We start from the raw sequence: 17,500 nt of genomic DNA on the forward strand, positions 1-17,500 counted from the left end.
CCTGTAAGACCAGCACGCCCAGAATGCACCTGAACACACCTCCCTGTAAGACCAGCACGCCCAGAATGCACCTGAACACACCTCCCTGTAAGACCAGCACGCCCATGGGCCACAGATGGGTGCAGGTGCATTTTCTATTTAAACGACGCGGGCGCTGGACGGGAAATTGACAACTGCGTCGGTCTTTAACTAGCAAAGAAACTTGGGTCGGGCTTTGCTCTGCGCTGCACCGGGTGCAAGATAGGACACCAAACCTGCCTGTCATGCTGCCTGTTGATTCCCATAAACAGCTCAGACTTTTCTTGAACCTTGTGGCCTGTAAAGTGGACACCAAAATCTTTTGGTTTTGTATTCTGTGCCAGTGTTTCCCCTCGGATGAATGCTTTAGCCTGGCGGATCGGCACAGCACTTATCTTAGAAGAAAATGCGTGACTTTTAAAGCTGGTACTCCTGTTATTTCCTTACAAGCATGTAGCATTTAAAGGTGCACTGTGAGTTCAGGCATGGTTTCAGTGTCAGGCGTCTGTCCTTGATCCGCTAGCTGCCTGCCCCCTGAATACACTGGTGCGCAGCCTATGCCTCTAGTGTTTGTTTGACGTTTACGACCCCCGTATTGTCTCCCGAGACTGGGCTTTTTCACAGTGTATTCAGGTGGCAGGCAGCTGAAATTAAATCGCGCTGAAACCATACAGGAACTCATAGTGCAGGGGGGGGTTCCTGTTGGCCTGGCGGCCAGCCAGGCTTGTACAGTTATAGGGGAAACTCCTGTGAGAAAGTCTAGACCCTGTTGTGTGGCCAAGGTGTCTCCGATTACTGCAGTTGACTTTTGGGCTTTTGCCAGAAGTCGCACCGGCAGCTCTCAGGTGTCTCAGCACTCACCAAACCTCACTGGTATTTGACAAGGTGTCTGGGGTGACGGCCTGAAACAGGGAGCCATGAGCAGCGGGGTTCAGATGGGGCTGTATTTCTCCAGTCAACTGACAGACTAAGCCTGCTCAGGGATATTTATGGGAGTTCCCCGATGCCGTCACGCCTCGACTCCCCACCCTTATTTTTTCTTTCAGGAACAGTAGTTCACTGCAGCTGCTTTCCCTGTTAAAATCAAAGCTGCCTTGCTTAAGTCACCCACTCAGCCCATCACAGAATAACAAATAATTTACATTCTAAGGTACCCTGTAGAGCTTTCGCCCTCTAGAAGCGCTCTGGAGGCACCCCGTTTATAAGTGGGTCATCATTTTCTTTGTATCTTGCAAGCACAAGAGGGTGTGGGCGGCACAGGCAGAGAAAGAAAAGACTGCAAGCCAGTAAACATGGCTGTAAACTATCTATCACTCCAGAGGGCGTCTTTTAATGGTGTGTGACGATCTCATCCAAATGGTGCTTTTTAAGAATCGGGACACTTCTGGAGGAATCCCCACACATGGCTGTGTCACATTTGGCTTTTTTAAAGGCTACTAAAAACCAATCTGCTGCCATTCTTGCCTGTGCATATGTTCACTGGATGCATGAGCTCTGCTATTTCTATGCCCCTGGTCTATTTTTGCTGCAGCTGCTCTTCTGTTGTAGTTCTGACTAAGCAGTTGCTCAACACAAGTGTTTGCTGTTGTATTAAACCACACTTGCTATTTCCACCAATAACCAGGGGTGTCGCCAAATCAATTGAGGACTGAAATCTTAAGGATTACAACATTAAACTGTAGCAATAATGAAATTAGGGATGCACCGAATACAGGATTCGGCTGAATATTGGGCTTTTTGACAAGTTCGGTTTTTGCCGCCGGATTTGGTGCATCCCTAAATGAAATACAACTTATGTATAAACCAGCTTTTTTGTTCAGTGTTTGCTGCTCAAGTCACTGCTTACTCAGGCCTTGTCTTCAACAACTGGTTTATTTTACAGTTTTTATTTTACATTCACATATTTACAGATTTCTTTGAATCATACGCCATCTTACCAGTATTAACTAATAACTAATAATTGGCCAAAGTCACCAGTAATTAACCAAAACACTTTCAGACAAGATAGAAAATTTCTTTTAGCATCCATCCATCCACATTTTATACCCGGTATAACGAAACATACTGTGTTCTGTAGACACTGTAGGCATGTAATAGGCCTTCCACTTTATGACACAATGAAATACATAAAAAACTAGATATTTTTGCAAATTGACTCAAACTGCATCTTGACATATTTGTTATCTTATGTTTTCTGCAAGTGAAAATAAATGTCTGTGGGATACATATAACAAAAAAATCATTAAAGTGTAAATCACCGCAGTAAAAAGATAGAAAATGAAGATACAAATTATGAATATGTACATTTCTACAAGATGTATACAAACTTTCCGTAGTGACCAGTAATTATCTAAACCACCTTTCAGACAAGATAGATCTGTTGCTATCTTTTCTATTTATTAACTTGTCCATTAACCCTTACATACCAAGTATGACGACACATACTTTGTTCTGTAGACAAAGCACTGCAGTGGATATGACCCATGCCTTTGGTGTGGGAGATCTGGGTTCGATTCCCACTGCGATACATCAACCAATGTGTCCCTGAGCAAGACACTTAACCCCTCCAGAGGCGTGTTACCTCTGACATATATAGAAATTGTCAGTCACTTTGGATAAAACCGTCGTCTGAATGTAATGTAAAAAATAGGTAAAAATAATGATCATTTGAGTAGGGCTGGGTATCGTTTGGGCTTTTACCGATACCGGTGCTAAAACAATATTTTTAAAAAGGTACCGGTGCCTGAACCAAAACTTAAAAAAATAGGGTGTTTTACAATAACTTTGAATGCACCACGAGGCTTACTAGTTTCAAGTGAATGCACCACGTCTGTGTTGTTTTTCCGACAACGGCACTACGGCAGCTGCACCCTGCTTAACGTCCCGATGTTTGAATCCTACACAGTGAAATACAGACACCCTTTACACCGTTTAGCTGTCAGCATTTTAACCGTGTTTAATCCAGCTGCTAGCTAACGGTAGGCTAACGTTACCTGCTGCCAAGTGAAGTGTTAACTAGCGTCACGTGCAGCGATGTTCCTGTTGCCTCTAACGTCTGTTTCAGAGCATCGTAGAGCAGATTTACCGAAATGAGGCACCGAAATCCGCGTTGCAATTCGGTCTAGTAGATACCGGTCGTTTAGGCACCGGTGCCGTATTAGCACCGGGTTTCGGTACCCAACCCTAAATTTGGAGCGGGATATTTGGTGTCGCGGCAGCAGTTAGGTCTGTCGCCCCATATCAAGAGGGTTCTGGGTTCAAAGCCGCTGGCCAACTTGTGCCCTTCTGTGTGGAGTTTGCATGTTCTCCCAATGTCAGCATTGGGTTTTCTCCAAGGTCCTCTGGCTTTTTCCTCTGCTACCCCTATAAGTCACTGGTGTCCAAGGTGTACCCCGCTTCTCGGCCAGTGACAGCTGGGATCAGCTTCAGCCCCCTAGCGACCCTGTAAAGGTAAAATAAATGTCTGTTGGTTTACCATAGGTTTGAATGGCGTGAGACATAATGCATTGTTGAGGAGATAATCCCTACGTAATGGGATACATGTGTATAATAAAAAAAAATCTTACTCTGACAGGAGAGATGATCAGAGGTGCAGAGTTTTTGCCACCCTCATTACTGTCGGGACTAAAGTATGGGAAGAGTTTCTCAGTGAAGGAGCAGCCAGTAAAGGAGTAGATAAGAGCTGCAGCATCTACGTCATAAAAGGAGACCAGACCCTCCTCATAATCCACAAACACCCCCACCTTCTGAGGAGGAGACTTCAGAGAGAGAAGGACTGGAGGGGCAGCTAGAGCTTCGTACTCATTTTCATTTCTCAACCATATAGTCCAATAACCATCCTCAGGGCTCAGTGTGATTTGTCCCTTCCTGTTGATCGACTCTCTGGCCACTCCTAAATCCCATTCAGTCTTTCCTTTAACTTGAACCTCAAAGTAAAATCTGCCTGAAGAGAAACTCTGCTTTACTAAAACACAAGCACAATAAGAAAATCTCTCTGGGTTGTCTGGGAGATTCTTCCTCACATCACCATGATTCACTTGTTTCCCATCATCAGACAGGATGAGATTAGGATGTGCTGTATCAGGATCAAGAGTCACATCCACTGCATACTGCTAGACCCTCTTCAGCTCAGACTCAAGCAGCTTCTTCATCTCTTTACTGAGCGTCTCCTCCAGCTGAGATACAGCTTTCACCACAGTCCCCTCATATGATGATGGACGGACGCTGACCTCTGTCCAGTCCTTGGTGAGTGGAGGTTGTTGGATGTTTAGGGACTGGACACTCTGGAGAAAATGGAGGTGGTCTTCAGAGCGTAACACCTGCTCCACCTCAGTGCTTCTCTTCATCAGCTCAGAGATTTCCTGTTCCAGCTCTTTGATGAAAGCTTCGGCCTGTTTTTCTGTTGTTTTCTGCTTCTCTTTGATCGTGTTGATGAGCTCCTTCAGGCCTCTCTCAACAGACTCCTTCAGAGAAGTGAAGACCTGAACACCTTCTGCTATCTCTCTGTCTGCATCTTCCTCACTGAGGTCGACTGAGTGTTTGATCTCCTGAATCTTCAGTCGTCTCTTCTGGATCATCTGCTGAATTTCAGCCTCTGTCTTCCCCAGCTCTACCTTCTTTTCTTCATATTCTTCTTTCAGAGGAACAACATCATGCATCTTGTGGTCTAAAACAGTGCAGAGCATGCAGACGCATGTCTGGTCGGTCTGACAGAACAGCTCCAGAGGTTTATCGTGCTTCGTACACATCCTGCCTTCCAGGTTCTCCACAGGGTCGATCAGCTGATGTCTTTTCAGACCTGACATTGTCAGATGAGGCTCCAGGTGAGTCTCACAGTAGGAAGCCAGACACACCAGACAGCATTTCAGGGCCTTCAGTTTGGTTCCAGTGCAGACGTCACAGGGAACTTCTCCTGGTTTGGACACTTGTTGCTCTGAGCTGCTGCTGCTGGCTTTCTGTTGAGCTGACTGTCTGAACTGAGCGACCATCTCAGAGATGAAAGTGTTGATGAGCAGCTCAGGTTTTGTGTTGAAAACCTTTTTACACATCGGACACAGGTACTGGTCATTAGTATTCCAGTGTTCAGTGATGCAGTTTTTGCAGAAGTTGTGACCACATGATGTGGTGACAGGATCAGTGAACACATCCAGACAGATGGAGCACAGAAACTGATCTTCAGATGGCAGATAGTTTGCAGCAGCCATATCTACACATAGTGTGGAAGAAAAGAAAAACATTTTATTTAAAATAGTTTTTATTATTTTTTTCAAGTATATACAGTATGTTATACTTGAAAAATACTTGTACAGTAGTACAGTAGGTCATGTTTAATTGCATATATGCATGCATGTTTTGATAGGGATGGGATATTTGCGCCATGCTTCAAGCAGCCAACATAATTGTAGTCACTCTGTTAGTGCATATACACCGAACAAGCTTCACACAACTTTAGCGGCGCGCTTACATACAAAGTCAATGCAGAGGTTCACGTAATTCACACTAGGAATTTGCGTGAGTTGAAATATTTGAACTCAAGAAAGAGATTCGCCCAATATCTCTTGTAGTCAGGTGTACTTTAATATCTGTGATGCAGAAGAGCAGCAAACTGTAGCAGCTTACAACTTTCTTTCACAGGAATAGACTGCGGTCAAGCTCACCGCCACTCTTATTTCTGTGGTAAAACTAGCTGCTGCTTAGAGCCTAACTCTCGCCAAAATGCAACCTAGGGTCTTTTTGTGAATGTACCCGAGTCAAACTTTCGTTTAAAAGCATATTTAGGACGGAAGCACCACTTTTAAGATTGAAAGCGCCCATATTCTGCTCATTTTCAGGTTCATAATTGTATTTTAAGGTTGTACCAGAATAGGTTTACATGGTTTAATTAGCAAAAAACACCATATTGTTGTTGTACTGCCCAGCTCTCTCTCACTGCTGCAGATCCTCTTTTCAGCTGGTCTCTGTTTTAGCTACAGAGTGAGACCTCTCTTCTGCTTCTGTACTATCTTTGATTGCTCTCGCACATGCTCAGTAGCTCAGATGTAGCTCATGTCAGCTAGCTAGCTCCATAGACAGTAAAAGAGGCTGTTTCTCCACCTTCAGTCAGTTACAAGGCAGGATTAGCTGGGAGACTTCTTCTAAATGAGGGCGCACATGGAAGTAGTTCTTTAGTAGATGATGGTGAACTGGTGTGTGTTGTAGCAGTGCTTTGCTATTGAGAACGAGGTAGCATGCTAGCGTTAACGCTAACGCTACGAGCTAACGGTTGCGGTTAGCCAGCTCGTTTCGGCTTGTGACGTCAAAAGCCGTGCTGATGTTGACCAGCTCACCCAGAGACTGAAGGCAGGACACATTCAGAAACCGTATCTCACTCAGAACAGCATGGAGGGTTGTTTTTCTAAGTGTGTCTGCGTGTGGAAGCACTAGAGACACAAAATAACACCCCAAATCCTAGAAAAAGTGTTTTTTTCATAATATGGGCACTCTAAAGGTGCAGTAGGTAAGACTTTCTTACTATCTTTCTGTCGTATTTGCTGAAACTGACCCTATGTTCCCGTAGAACTACATGAAGCTGGTCTCCTCTGGCTCCACCTACAGCCTGTTCAGATGCACCAATCAGGGCCAGGGGGGGTGTCTAACTGTTCAGATGCACCAATCAGGGCCAGGGGGGGGGTGTCTAACTGCGTGTCAATCACTGCTCATGCACACGCATTCATTCTCCCTTGTGGGGGGAGGGGCTTAGGAGACCGTTTTGGGCTTCAGCAGAAAGGGGGGAGGGACTGAGAAGTTCTCAATGTTCTTCTTTGGCTAAGTCCTGGATCTTCACAATCCTACCTACAGCCCCTTTAACTTATTTTCGTTTTTGGGTCAAATGGCCTTTTGAATGGGAGAGCTAGGGGCACTTTGATGCTAGCCTCAAAATATCTATGTTTAAACCACTAAGAAGGCTCGACACAACATGAGACTTTGCTCCAAGTATCACCAGGAGCTCTACACCTTAACCACAGCACTGACAACACTGGTTGGTACCCAGAGTTTACTAAAAAGAGGTTTTGAACAACTCACCGTAGCTCCTGTTGTTTGACTCGGGTACATTCACAAAAAGACCCTAGGTTGCATTTTGGCGAGAGTTACGCTTTAAAGACATCACGCACATAATATGGACAATAAAAGAAAAGCTACAAAATCAAAAATCCACATGAATAGCTGGTTTTAAGCGGACCAAATTTGTGAGCTGAAAAAGACATGGCAAAGTCTAAACACTGCGGGAAAAAAACAGTCATAGCTTAGAGGCGCATTACCTTAGAAAACAAGCCGAAAGAATCACTGCGGACTCTCTACACCCTCTCTTTCCTGAATATGAGTTTCTGCCATCAGGAAAAAGATTCCATGTGCCGAGATGTAAAACAAACCGACTAAAGCAGCAACGTTTTTTAAGCCAAGGACCCCTTAACTGAAAGAGAGATTGAGCAGGGACCCCCTACCACATAATATTGTGTAAAATGAAGTAGCATACTAAACTGGGCCTACAATAACGTATTGGGCGGCCTAAAAGCCTTTATATATATATATACCATTTTTGCATAGAATACTAAGCTATTTAAATAGCCTTATAATTGTTGCCATGATTTTATAAATCATGTTTTCATTTTAAAACATACATGTGGCACAGTAAATCTTTAGGATGAACTGTATCTGTGGATGGCTACCTTAGTGACTATACCTTACCAATACGCCAGTAAGCAGTGGGGATTTATATTTGCTAATAATATGTTGGATTAGTTGAAAAAACGTTCAAAAATCAATCCAAAAGTCATTTGGAGGCCCCCCTTCATTGACTCTGAGGACCCCCTGTTGAATATCCCTTGTTGTCTGTACTGTCATGTGCGTCCTCCTTTTGTGTCTTAGGACGCTTTGTTGATCTCATGTTTATGTTGATTTCATTTTATGTTGATTTTAATGGTTTTTTTCTGTTACGTGTTTATGTTGTGAAGCAACAGCTTGTAGCACTATGTCCAAGACAGATTTCACCAGGTGGTCTGCAGTAGCTACACTCTCATTATGGGCTCCCTCATTAGTCTCACTTGGGGGCGGATGAGACAAGTGCGACACCTACTGGTAAAATTCAGTATCCCGCTCTGGTCTGGTGTTAGGCTTGATATCAAACAGATTTGAAAATGTTTACACCATCCCAAATCCCTACTCTGCTTACTTTATGACAAACATTGCATTTCCTCTAGCTGCTTCACGTCAAAAGCGTCCCGCTGGTTCCCTGGGGGAAAGCTTTTAGTATGAAGCAGCCAATGGAAATCGAGGAAGCAGTATGTAGGTAAGTAATCAGTAAATAATAACAATATCAGGGAAATAGGAGTGAAGCCTAACTCCAAACCACAGACATTCATTTCCAAGTTCCTAAAGTCCTGAGAACTGACACAGAGAGACTGTTTGAAGCTGTTAAAGTGAGCTACTGTATAGTGGGCCTGTAGACAAACAGCCATAGTTATATTGTTACCAACTTCACAAGATATTAAAAGAGAGGAACTTCCTGCCTGAGTAGAGCTGAAGTTTAGTGTTAATCCTGCTTGTAGAAAGTGTAAATCTGATCAGCTGTACTCACCAGTGTTTGGCAGAGACTCTGCTGTGTTGTTGACAAAGACCTGATGAAGTCAGTTTGAGTTTTCTTTCAGAGAGAAACAGAGACTTGTCTCGACTGCAGCGTGGCTGACACTCTGACAACCTTAACTTTCATTTCTGGAGTGTGACGTTGAAGCTCTCCTCTTTCCAGTGTTGCTCCTCCTCTTACTGCAGCTCTGCTGTTTGGTTTCATTTCCTCATGTTTGGACATGATTTTAGAGACATACAAGTTTTCTCTAGCCTAACGTGAGGTGAAGCAATACTGTACCCAACTTATTTGTGAGTTAACTTTGTTTGAGGGGAAGCACTGAGCTGTGTAGACACCCTGTGATAAGTGGAAGAGTTAAGAATACTCTACACTACTAGCAGCCCAAACAACTATCTGGACAAGTAAAAAGTCATCAGGAAGGTGTATCAGTGTTTGGTGAACAGCACAGTGATTACATGCTGGTTGTGTCTTTGTGTTGGGGTCCATCCAGTGGTCACTCTGTGCAATTACACCAGGAAGTGGTGTACATGGAAGCTTGTTTTTTTTTTCTGAGATAGATAGAGTAGCTTAGACAACCATAACACAACAAACACACATATATCTCGCATACATAAAAATCACTCACGGAAATTTAAAGCATTAAAGGTGCTATGGTAGACTGTGTGCAATGGTGGCAGTGCAATAGCTTATTATTAAATATTAACTATGACGATGAAAAGACCAGAATGTAAACCTATTAGAATTGCTTGACAAACAAGGCAATATATAATATGTTAAGAACAATATATAACAGGGAATAAGTTATAAGATGTAGATGTTATGACCAGAGTCCAGATTGTGTAGGAGGGCTGATATACCCTATAAGACAGTCAGGTGTACAGCAGATAAAGTGATATAATGGTAAGGGGGTTTTTACAGATGTCTTTGATTCATTAACCATCTTACCAGTATGCACATAACTAATAAAAACATTAACCAAAGTGACCAGTAATTAACCAAAACACTTTGCACACAAAAAATAAAATTGTTGGATGTTAGCATAGCATTGGTTAGCGTTTCATACCAGGTATAACGCCACACATTGTGTTCTGTAGATACTAAAGGCATGTTATAGGCCTGACTTTTAAATTAAGCTTTAAGAAGCATATATATATATTCAGCAATGTTTTCTGTGGCTCTACATCAAAGAGAAACATGAAAAAAATCAAGTTATTCCACTTTATTTTTTATTTTTTTTGCAAACTAGACGTATATACATTTGTTCCCTTAAGTAATAATTCATCAGTACATGAAATAACCATACCTGCAAACTAGTTGCTTTTCAGCGAAAATCACCTTTTTGAATGTGAAAATGTCATCCACGTGAATCGTGTGGATCCGAAGAGTTTTTATTTTGGGGGGGGGGTTGTACAATTTCCCATTAACGGGAGTTTATGGGAAACCTACTGCGGTCTTCTTCACAATAAAATATCTTTTGGTAAAACGTCACGCGAGTCATTTAGCCAATCACAATCACTGACACTAGTTTTGAGGTAAGTGCTGTTATCTGCCAACAATATCATTGTTTTTCGCTAACGTTGTTGTTACCATGTTTAACGTTTAGCTTGTCGGCTGGTCAGCTAACGTAAGATCAGCAAATTGTCTTGTTAGCCTACAATGTTAGTTCACTGTGAAGGATTTGGGCAAGGCTATCTTGCTATTAAATGCCTGCACTTCTCTCTCTCTGTCTCTCTCTCTCTCTGTCTCTCTCTCTCTGTGTCTGTCTCTCTCTCTCTCTCTCTCTCTCTGTGTCTGTCTCTCTCTCTCTCTCTCTCTCTCTGTCTCTCTCTCTCTCTCTGTCTCTCTCTCTCTCTGTCTCTCTCTCTCTCTCTGTCTGTCTCTCTCTCTCTCTCTGTCTCTCTCTCTCTCTCTCTCTCTCTCTCTCTCTGTCTCTCTCTCTGTCTCTCTCTCCCTCTCTCTGTCTCTCTCTCTCTGTCTCTCTCTCTGTCTCTCTCTCTCTCTCTTTTTTAAATATATATATATATATATATATATATATTTATTTATTTTATCGGTTCAGGCACCAGCACAGTTTTAAAAATATTGTTTTGGCACTGGGAAAATGTTGTCTTTTCATTTCTCATTTTCTTCTCGTGGGGGGGGGCTGTATAAAATGTGTCACCTTTTTCAGCCCTTCTGAGTTTGCAGGTATGAATAACACACGTGATTAGTTTACTCTGACAGGAGAGATGATCAGAGGGGCAGAGTTTTTACCACCATCATTATTACCAGGGACCAAAGGTATAAGAAGAGTTTCTCAGTGAAGGAGCAGCCAGTAAAGGAGTAGATAAGAGCTGCAGCATCTACGTCATAAAAGGAGACCAGACCCTCCTCATAATCCACAAACACCCCCACCTTCTGAGGAGGAGACTTCAGAGAGAGAAGGACTGGAGGGCCATCAGCAGCTTTGTACTCATTTCCATTTCTCAACAATATAGTCCAATAACCATTCTCAGGGCTCAGTGTGATTTTGTCCCTTCCTGTTGATCGACTCTCTGGCCACTCCTAAATCCCATTCAGTCTTTCCTTTAACTTGAACCTCAAAGTAAAATCTGCCTGAAGAGAAACTCTGCTTTCCTAAAACACAAGCACACTAAGAAAATCTCTCTGGGTTGTCTGGGAGATTCTTCCTCACATCACCATGATACACTTGTTTCACATCATCAGACAGGATGAGTTTAGGATATGCTGTATCAGGATCAAGAGTCACATCCACTGCATACTGCTGGACCCTCTTCAGCTCAGACTCAGCGAGCAGCTTCTTCATCTCTTTACTGAGCGTCTCCTCCAGCTGAGCCACAGCTTTCACCACAGTCCCCTCATATGATGATGGACGGACGCTGACCTCTGTCCAGTCCTTGGTGGGTTTAGGTTGTTGGATGTTTAGGGACTGGACACTCTGGAGAAAATGGAGGTGGTCTTCAGAGCGTGACACCTGCTCCACCTCAGTGCTTCTCTTCATCAGCTCAGAGATTTCCTGTTCCAGCTCTTTGATGAAAGCTTCGGCCTGTTTTTCTGTTGTTTTCTGCTTCTCTTTGATCGTGTCGATGAGCTCCTTCAGGCCTCTCTCAACAGACTCCTTCAGAGAAGTGAAGACCTGAACACCTTCTGCTATCTGTCTGCATCTTCCTCACTGAGGTCGACTGAGTGTTTGATCTCCTGAATCTTCAGTCGTCTCTTCTGGATCATCTGCCGAATTTCAGTCTCTGTCTTCCCCAGCTCTACCTTCTTTTCTTCATATTCTTCTTTCAGAGGAACAACATCATGCGTCTTGTGGTCTAAAACAGTGCAGAGCATGCAGACACATGTCTGGTCGGTCTTACAGAACAGCTCCAGAGGTTTATCGTGCTTCGTACACATCCTGCCTTCCAGGTTCTCCACAGGGTCGATCAGCTGATGTCTTTTCAGGCCTGACATTGTCAGATGAGGCTCCAGGTGAGTCTCGCAGTAGGAGGCCAGACACACCAGGCAGGACTTCAGGGCCTTCAGTTTGGTTCCAGTGCAGACGTCACAGGGAACTTCTCCTGGTTTGGACACTTGTTGCTCTGAGCTGCTGCTGCTGGCTTTCTGTTGAGCTGACTGTCTGAACTGAGCGACCATCTCAGAGATGAAAGTGTTGACCCTCAAATCAGGTCTTGTGGTAAAACCCTCCTTACAGATGGGACACAGGCACTGGTCATTAGTATCCCAGTGTTCAGTGATGCAGTTCATGCAGAAGTTGTGTCCACATGGTGTGCTGACAGGATCAGTGAACACATCCAGACAGATGGAGCACAGAAACTGATCTTCAGATGGCAGATAGTTTGCAGCAGCCATATCTACACACAGTGTGAAAGAAAAGAAAAACATTAAATCCAAAACAGTTTCAATTAAAGCAGCAAGCAGTGATGGACGGGCCCTCGCACCTCCCCGTACGTTGGGGTTGTTATCGAGACGCGGATATGCGCGACCGTGCCTTTGCGAGACTGTCAGACACCATGCACATGTCGTATCATTTCCATTGTCCATAAGTGTCTATGACAAACGGTTAATGATTCATAAAAAGGTGGCGGGGCAAACCGTCACCAATGGAAAAAGGAATTGCCTGCTGAGTGCAAAAATGGCTCTCACAAGAATCTACACCAAACGGTTCATGAGTTAGGGAAGGGGCGTGGCAAAGTATACCCACATGACCCACACTTTGTTGCTCAATATCAAGTGTTGACCACACATTGTAAATGTCATATATCAGATGATGTTTGTCATATATGGTTGATTTCCTTTTGCCAGCAGGTGGCACTACGAGTATGAGTCAACATTGGCATGTAGATGTCCTCAGGCCTAGACTCTTATCAAGAATTTTTTTGGGCAGATTGGACAGTGTACACTGGAGTTACAATTTCCTATTTCATGGCGAAACGCACAAAATGGCTGTCATGCCACGCCCACGTCTTTCAACAAAAATGTAAAGCTTTTAATAAGTTTTCATCGATAAGGTCTTAAGATTACACAAAAGTAATTTGAAATCGATCGAATGTTATCTCTAGGAGGCGTTTGTTGAAGTACGATGCCTTGAAATGGTGAAAAGTGCACTACATTTGCACAGTAAATTAAAAATTGCTGACTTCCTGTTTGACAACTGTTTGGGGCGCTTTTGAGCCAATTTTTCATACCTGAGCACAAAACCCACAAAATATCACATTGTTCATCCTGTTCATCCTGATTCATGTACTCACGTTTTGGTGAGTTTTCAAGAACCCCTCAAAAATGCGATTCATTGGAGAGAAAAATAAATGGAGCAATTTCAATATATATATATATATAAACACATATTAGATAAGTGCTTTGATGAGCTGTGAGCAACCACAAACGTGGTTGACACGTGCTGACAAGCTGAAGCTCGCCACGCTGAAAAAAAGGGCACCGAATGTGTCCACATCCTGTTGTGTAGAAGAGTTTTTATTAATAACACCACTGCTAACAAAGTTCTGCTTACTTCTACACATTTTATTTCCCCCACATTCAAAGCCTTTCACTGGTTCTCTGGTTGAAAGCTTTTATTGTGAAACAGCCAGAGGAAATGGAGGGAGCAGTAGGCGATCAGTAAACGGACAGAAAACCACAGACATTCATTTCCAAGTTCCTAAAGTCCTGAGAACTGACACAGAGAGACTGTTTGAAGCTGTTAAAGTGAGCTACTGTATAGTGGGCCTGTAGACAAACAGCCATAGTTATATTGTTACCAACTTCACAAGATATTAAAAGAGAGGACCTTCCTGCCTGAGTAGAGCTGAAGTTTAGTGTTAATCCTGCTTGTAGAAAGTGTAAATCTGATCAGCTGTACTCACCAGTGTTTGGCAGAGACTCTGCTGTGTTGTTGACAAAGACCTGATGAAGTCAGTTTGAGTTTTCTTTCAGAGAGAAACAGAGACTTGTCTCGACTGCAGCGTGGCTGACACTCTGACAACCTTAACTTTCATTTCTGGAGTGTGACGTTGAAGCTCTCCTCTTTCCAGTGTTGCTCCTCCTCTTACTGCAGCTCTGCTGTTTGTTTCCTCTGATTTACACGGTCATTGCATAACACCAGGGTGATGTCTGGTTAATATGGAGCAAAGGTGGATCTTTATCTAACAGGTTATCATGTGTGTTGACACGTTATGCGGCGTCAGTTTGACTTCAAACAGACGTTTATTGGACGCAAAGAGAGACACGTCTCACGCATCTGCAACATGTCAAAGATATGACAATAAAGTCCAACACTTGTTTCCGTAGTGTTCCAACATACTACCATCCAATCATACAACAAATGCAATACGTATTATCAACTACACCAGTGTCTCTCAAATGGGGGTATATGTGTCCCTCTAGGGGTACTTTGGAGGACTGCAGGGGGTACGTGTCCCTCTAGGGGTACTCTGGAGGACTGCGGGGGGTACGTGTCCCCCTAGGGGTCCTCTGGAGGACTGCAGGGGGTACGTGTCCCTCTAAGGGTACTCTGGAAGACTGCAGGGGGTACGTGTCCCCCTAGGTGTCCTCTGGAGGACTTCAGGGGGTACGTGTCCCTCTAAGGGTACTCTGGAAGACTGCAGGGGGTACGTGTCCCCCTAGGGGTCCTCTGGAGGACTGCAGGGGGTACGTGTCCCCCTAGGGGTCCTCTGGAGGACTGCAGGGGGTACGTGTCCCCCTAGGGGTCCTCTGGAGGACTGCAGGGGGTACGTGACATTTTTTGCTAAATGTTCTCCAGGTCCAAGGCTGTAGTTTAGTGAATCTATCGCTGACGTCGCTGTATTCTTCCTCTTTATAGACACTTTGTTTTTCTCCCAAACATTATTCACGCTGGTTAGGGGGTACATGGCTTAAAAAAACCTGTTCAAAGGGGGGACATTATTGAAAAAAGCTTGAGAACCAGTGGGCTAGACAATCATTGTTTATTAAAGTGATTGCATCAGCATGGCAGCACTTCAGTAACTTAGTCTCTAATCCACATGTGTCAAACTCGAGGCCCGCGGGCCAAATCGGGCCCCTCGCACATTCTGATCCGGCCCTCATATCACAATACATTTTGGCCCACCTAGTTGTGCGCCAAACCAAAAACATGGGAATGTTTGTATTTGGCATATTTGCCGACTTTGAGACTCCTACAGAAGCAGAGTTTGCATATTTCAGCTGGGTGCTAGCCTGCTTAGGAAATGTAATCATTGTTTTGCTTGATTTGCTAACTTCTAGGATAGCTTTGGAACATTTTTGCTGACTTTTTCAGGTCTTCATGTGGACCAAACTGTAAGTGAGAAGACTATATGAGACCTGCAATCATTGAGTCAAAGATGTTTGACTTTTTCGATGAAATAAAATCATGTCAAACTATACATGTCTGGCCCTGGACGGGATTCTCTTTTTCCAGTGTGGCCCGTAGTGAAAATGAGCTTGACCCCCCCCTGCTCTAATCATTCCTTTGGGTTGTGATCCATCTAGTGGTCGTTTTGTGTCATAACACCAGTTACTGATACACATGGAGGCCTGTTGTTGCTGCTGCAGTAACAATCAAGTCAAAAGGTTGTTTACGTTCGGCATTTGGACTTTATTCTCCTTATTCTTGACATTTCTACTCCGTTGAAATGATTTAAAATGGTCTTTGTCATACCGTATTCTATGGATATCATGGTTTCTTTGAGCTCCACTTGTTGCTGGAGCCTTGTGGAATTAGTCTTTGGTTTTTATTTTTATTTTTTTATTTAAAGGACAGGCGACAGTACCTCCGTGAACTACCAGGTTACCAACACGATACGGCCCCCACCTCTCCAGCTATCAGCAGAGTGATTAGTGTTGAAAGAGGCGTCACATGACCCGGTGTTAGGGGGGCTTAGTGCTCATGCACAAGTTGAAGGAGCTGATGGGATTGTGTTTCAGTGAAATTGGACCTCGTACGATTTTCATGTCACAAATGAGAAAATTGATAGATTGAGTTTAGGAGACACGGGTAGACACAACGTTCAACCAAAAGTGGTGCAGAGGGAGAGACCAGAAACTGAACAACTATGGCCAGTAGGAACAAGAAATCAGGTACGTTTTGATCGGGTCGTACGGAGGGAAATGGTTTCTACGGGCAACACGGATAGGATACAGGTAGACGGCAGGCGTTTTTAATGGACTAGATGTGTCGCCCAAACTTGCTGCTCAGAAAACATCCAAATAATCTCCTGTTTGTCTGGAAACTTCTGTTTGTTTCAGACGCTGAAAATAAGTCTCTCTCTGTCTCTCTCTGTCTCTGTCTGTGTTTCTCTGTTTCTTTTCAGTCGATGCTGATGAGATTAAGAGGCTAGGAAAGAGATTTAAGAAACTCGACCTAGATAACTCCGGCTCCCTGAGTGTGGAGGAGTTCATGTCTTTACCGGAGCTCCAACAGAACCCCCTCGTGCAGCGAGTTATCGACATATTTGACACCGATGGGAACGGAGAAGTCGACTTTAAAGGTAAATTCCCTTCTCGCTCTGAAAATGTCCCGTGTTCTTCAACTGAAACTTTGTTTACAGGATACTTTACTCCAGGGATCTTCAACAGTGGGTCCGGGGCCCCCAGGGGGTCCTCAGAGTCAGTGCAGGGGGTCCTCCAAATTATTGTAAATTTCTGAAAGCTTTTTTTAAAAAAAAATTAAAAAGTCTTAAAGGACCACGCCGACTTATTGGGACTTTGTCTTATTCCCCGTCTCCCCCAGAGTTAGATAAGTCCAGACATACCCTTCTCATCTCCGTGCGTGCTGTAACTCTGTCTGACATCTCCATCTAGCCTAGCTTAGCACAGATCCTGGAGGTAACCGGCTCCATCTAGCCTGGCTTAGCACAGATCCTGGAGGTAACCGGCTCCATCTAGCCTAGCTTAGCACAGATCCTGGAGGTAACCGGCTCCATCTAGCCTAGCTTAGCACAGATCCTGGAGGTAACCGGCTCCATCTAGCCTAGCTTAGCACAGATCCTGGAGGTAACCGGCTCCATCTAGCCTAGCTTAGCACAGATCCTGGAGGTAACCGGCTCCATCTAGCCTAGCTTAGCACAGATCCTGGAGGTAACCGGCTCCATCTGGCCTAGCTTAGCACAGATCCTGGAGGTAACTGGCTCCATCTGGCCTAGCTTAGCACAGATCCTGGAGGTAACCGGCTCCATCTGGCCTAGCTTAGCACAGATCCTGGAGGTAACCGGCTCCATCTAGCCTAGCTTAGCACAGATCCTGGAGGTAACTGACTCATCTAGCCTAGCTTAGCACAGATCCTGGAGGTAACTGGCTCCATCTAGCCTAGCAGCACAGATCCTGGAGGTAACCGGCTCCATCTGGCCTAGCTTAGCACAGATC

General features: G+C 44.1%; 1 protein-coding gene and 2 pseudogenes across 3 annotated transcripts in view; 1 reads left to right on the forward strand and 2 right to left on the reverse strand.

The window, feature by feature from the left end:
- The window catches only part of ppp3r1b (protein phosphatase 3 (formerly 2B), regulatory s1ubunit B, alpha isoform, b), a 54,446-nt gene that overhangs the window by 24,360 nt on the left and 12,586 nt on the right, over positions 1-17,500 (forward strand). The window contains exon 3 of the mRNA XM_078272899.1: positions 16,450-16,626. Within this exon, the coding sequence (XP_078129025.1) occupies positions 16,450-16,626 (177 nt within the window). The remainder of the gene's footprint in view (positions 1-16,449; positions 16,627-17,500) is intronic.
- Positions 1,872-8,821, reverse strand: LOC144532223 (E3 ubiquitin-protein ligase TRIM21-like; annotated as a pseudogene). Its single transcript, XR_013503320.1, has 3 exons — positions 8,633-8,821; positions 3,585-5,224; positions 1,872-3,460 (listed from the first exon to the last, which is right to left on the reverse strand). The product of XR_013503320.1 is annotated as an E3 ubiquitin-protein ligase TRIM21-like (transcript).
- Positions 10,037-14,234, reverse strand: LOC144532232 (E3 ubiquitin-protein ligase TRIM21-like; annotated as a pseudogene). The gene is made up of 2 exons (XR_013503321.1): positions 14,005-14,234; positions 10,037-12,495 (listed from the first exon to the last, which is right to left on the reverse strand). The product of XR_013503321.1 is annotated as an E3 ubiquitin-protein ligase TRIM21-like (transcript).

Source organism: Sander vitreus, chromosome 2 (genome assembly GCF_031162955.1).
Source record: "Sander vitreus isolate 19-12246 chromosome 2, sanVit1, whole genome shotgun sequence".
NCBI lineage: Eukaryota > Metazoa > Chordata > Actinopteri > Perciformes > Percidae > Sander > Sander vitreus.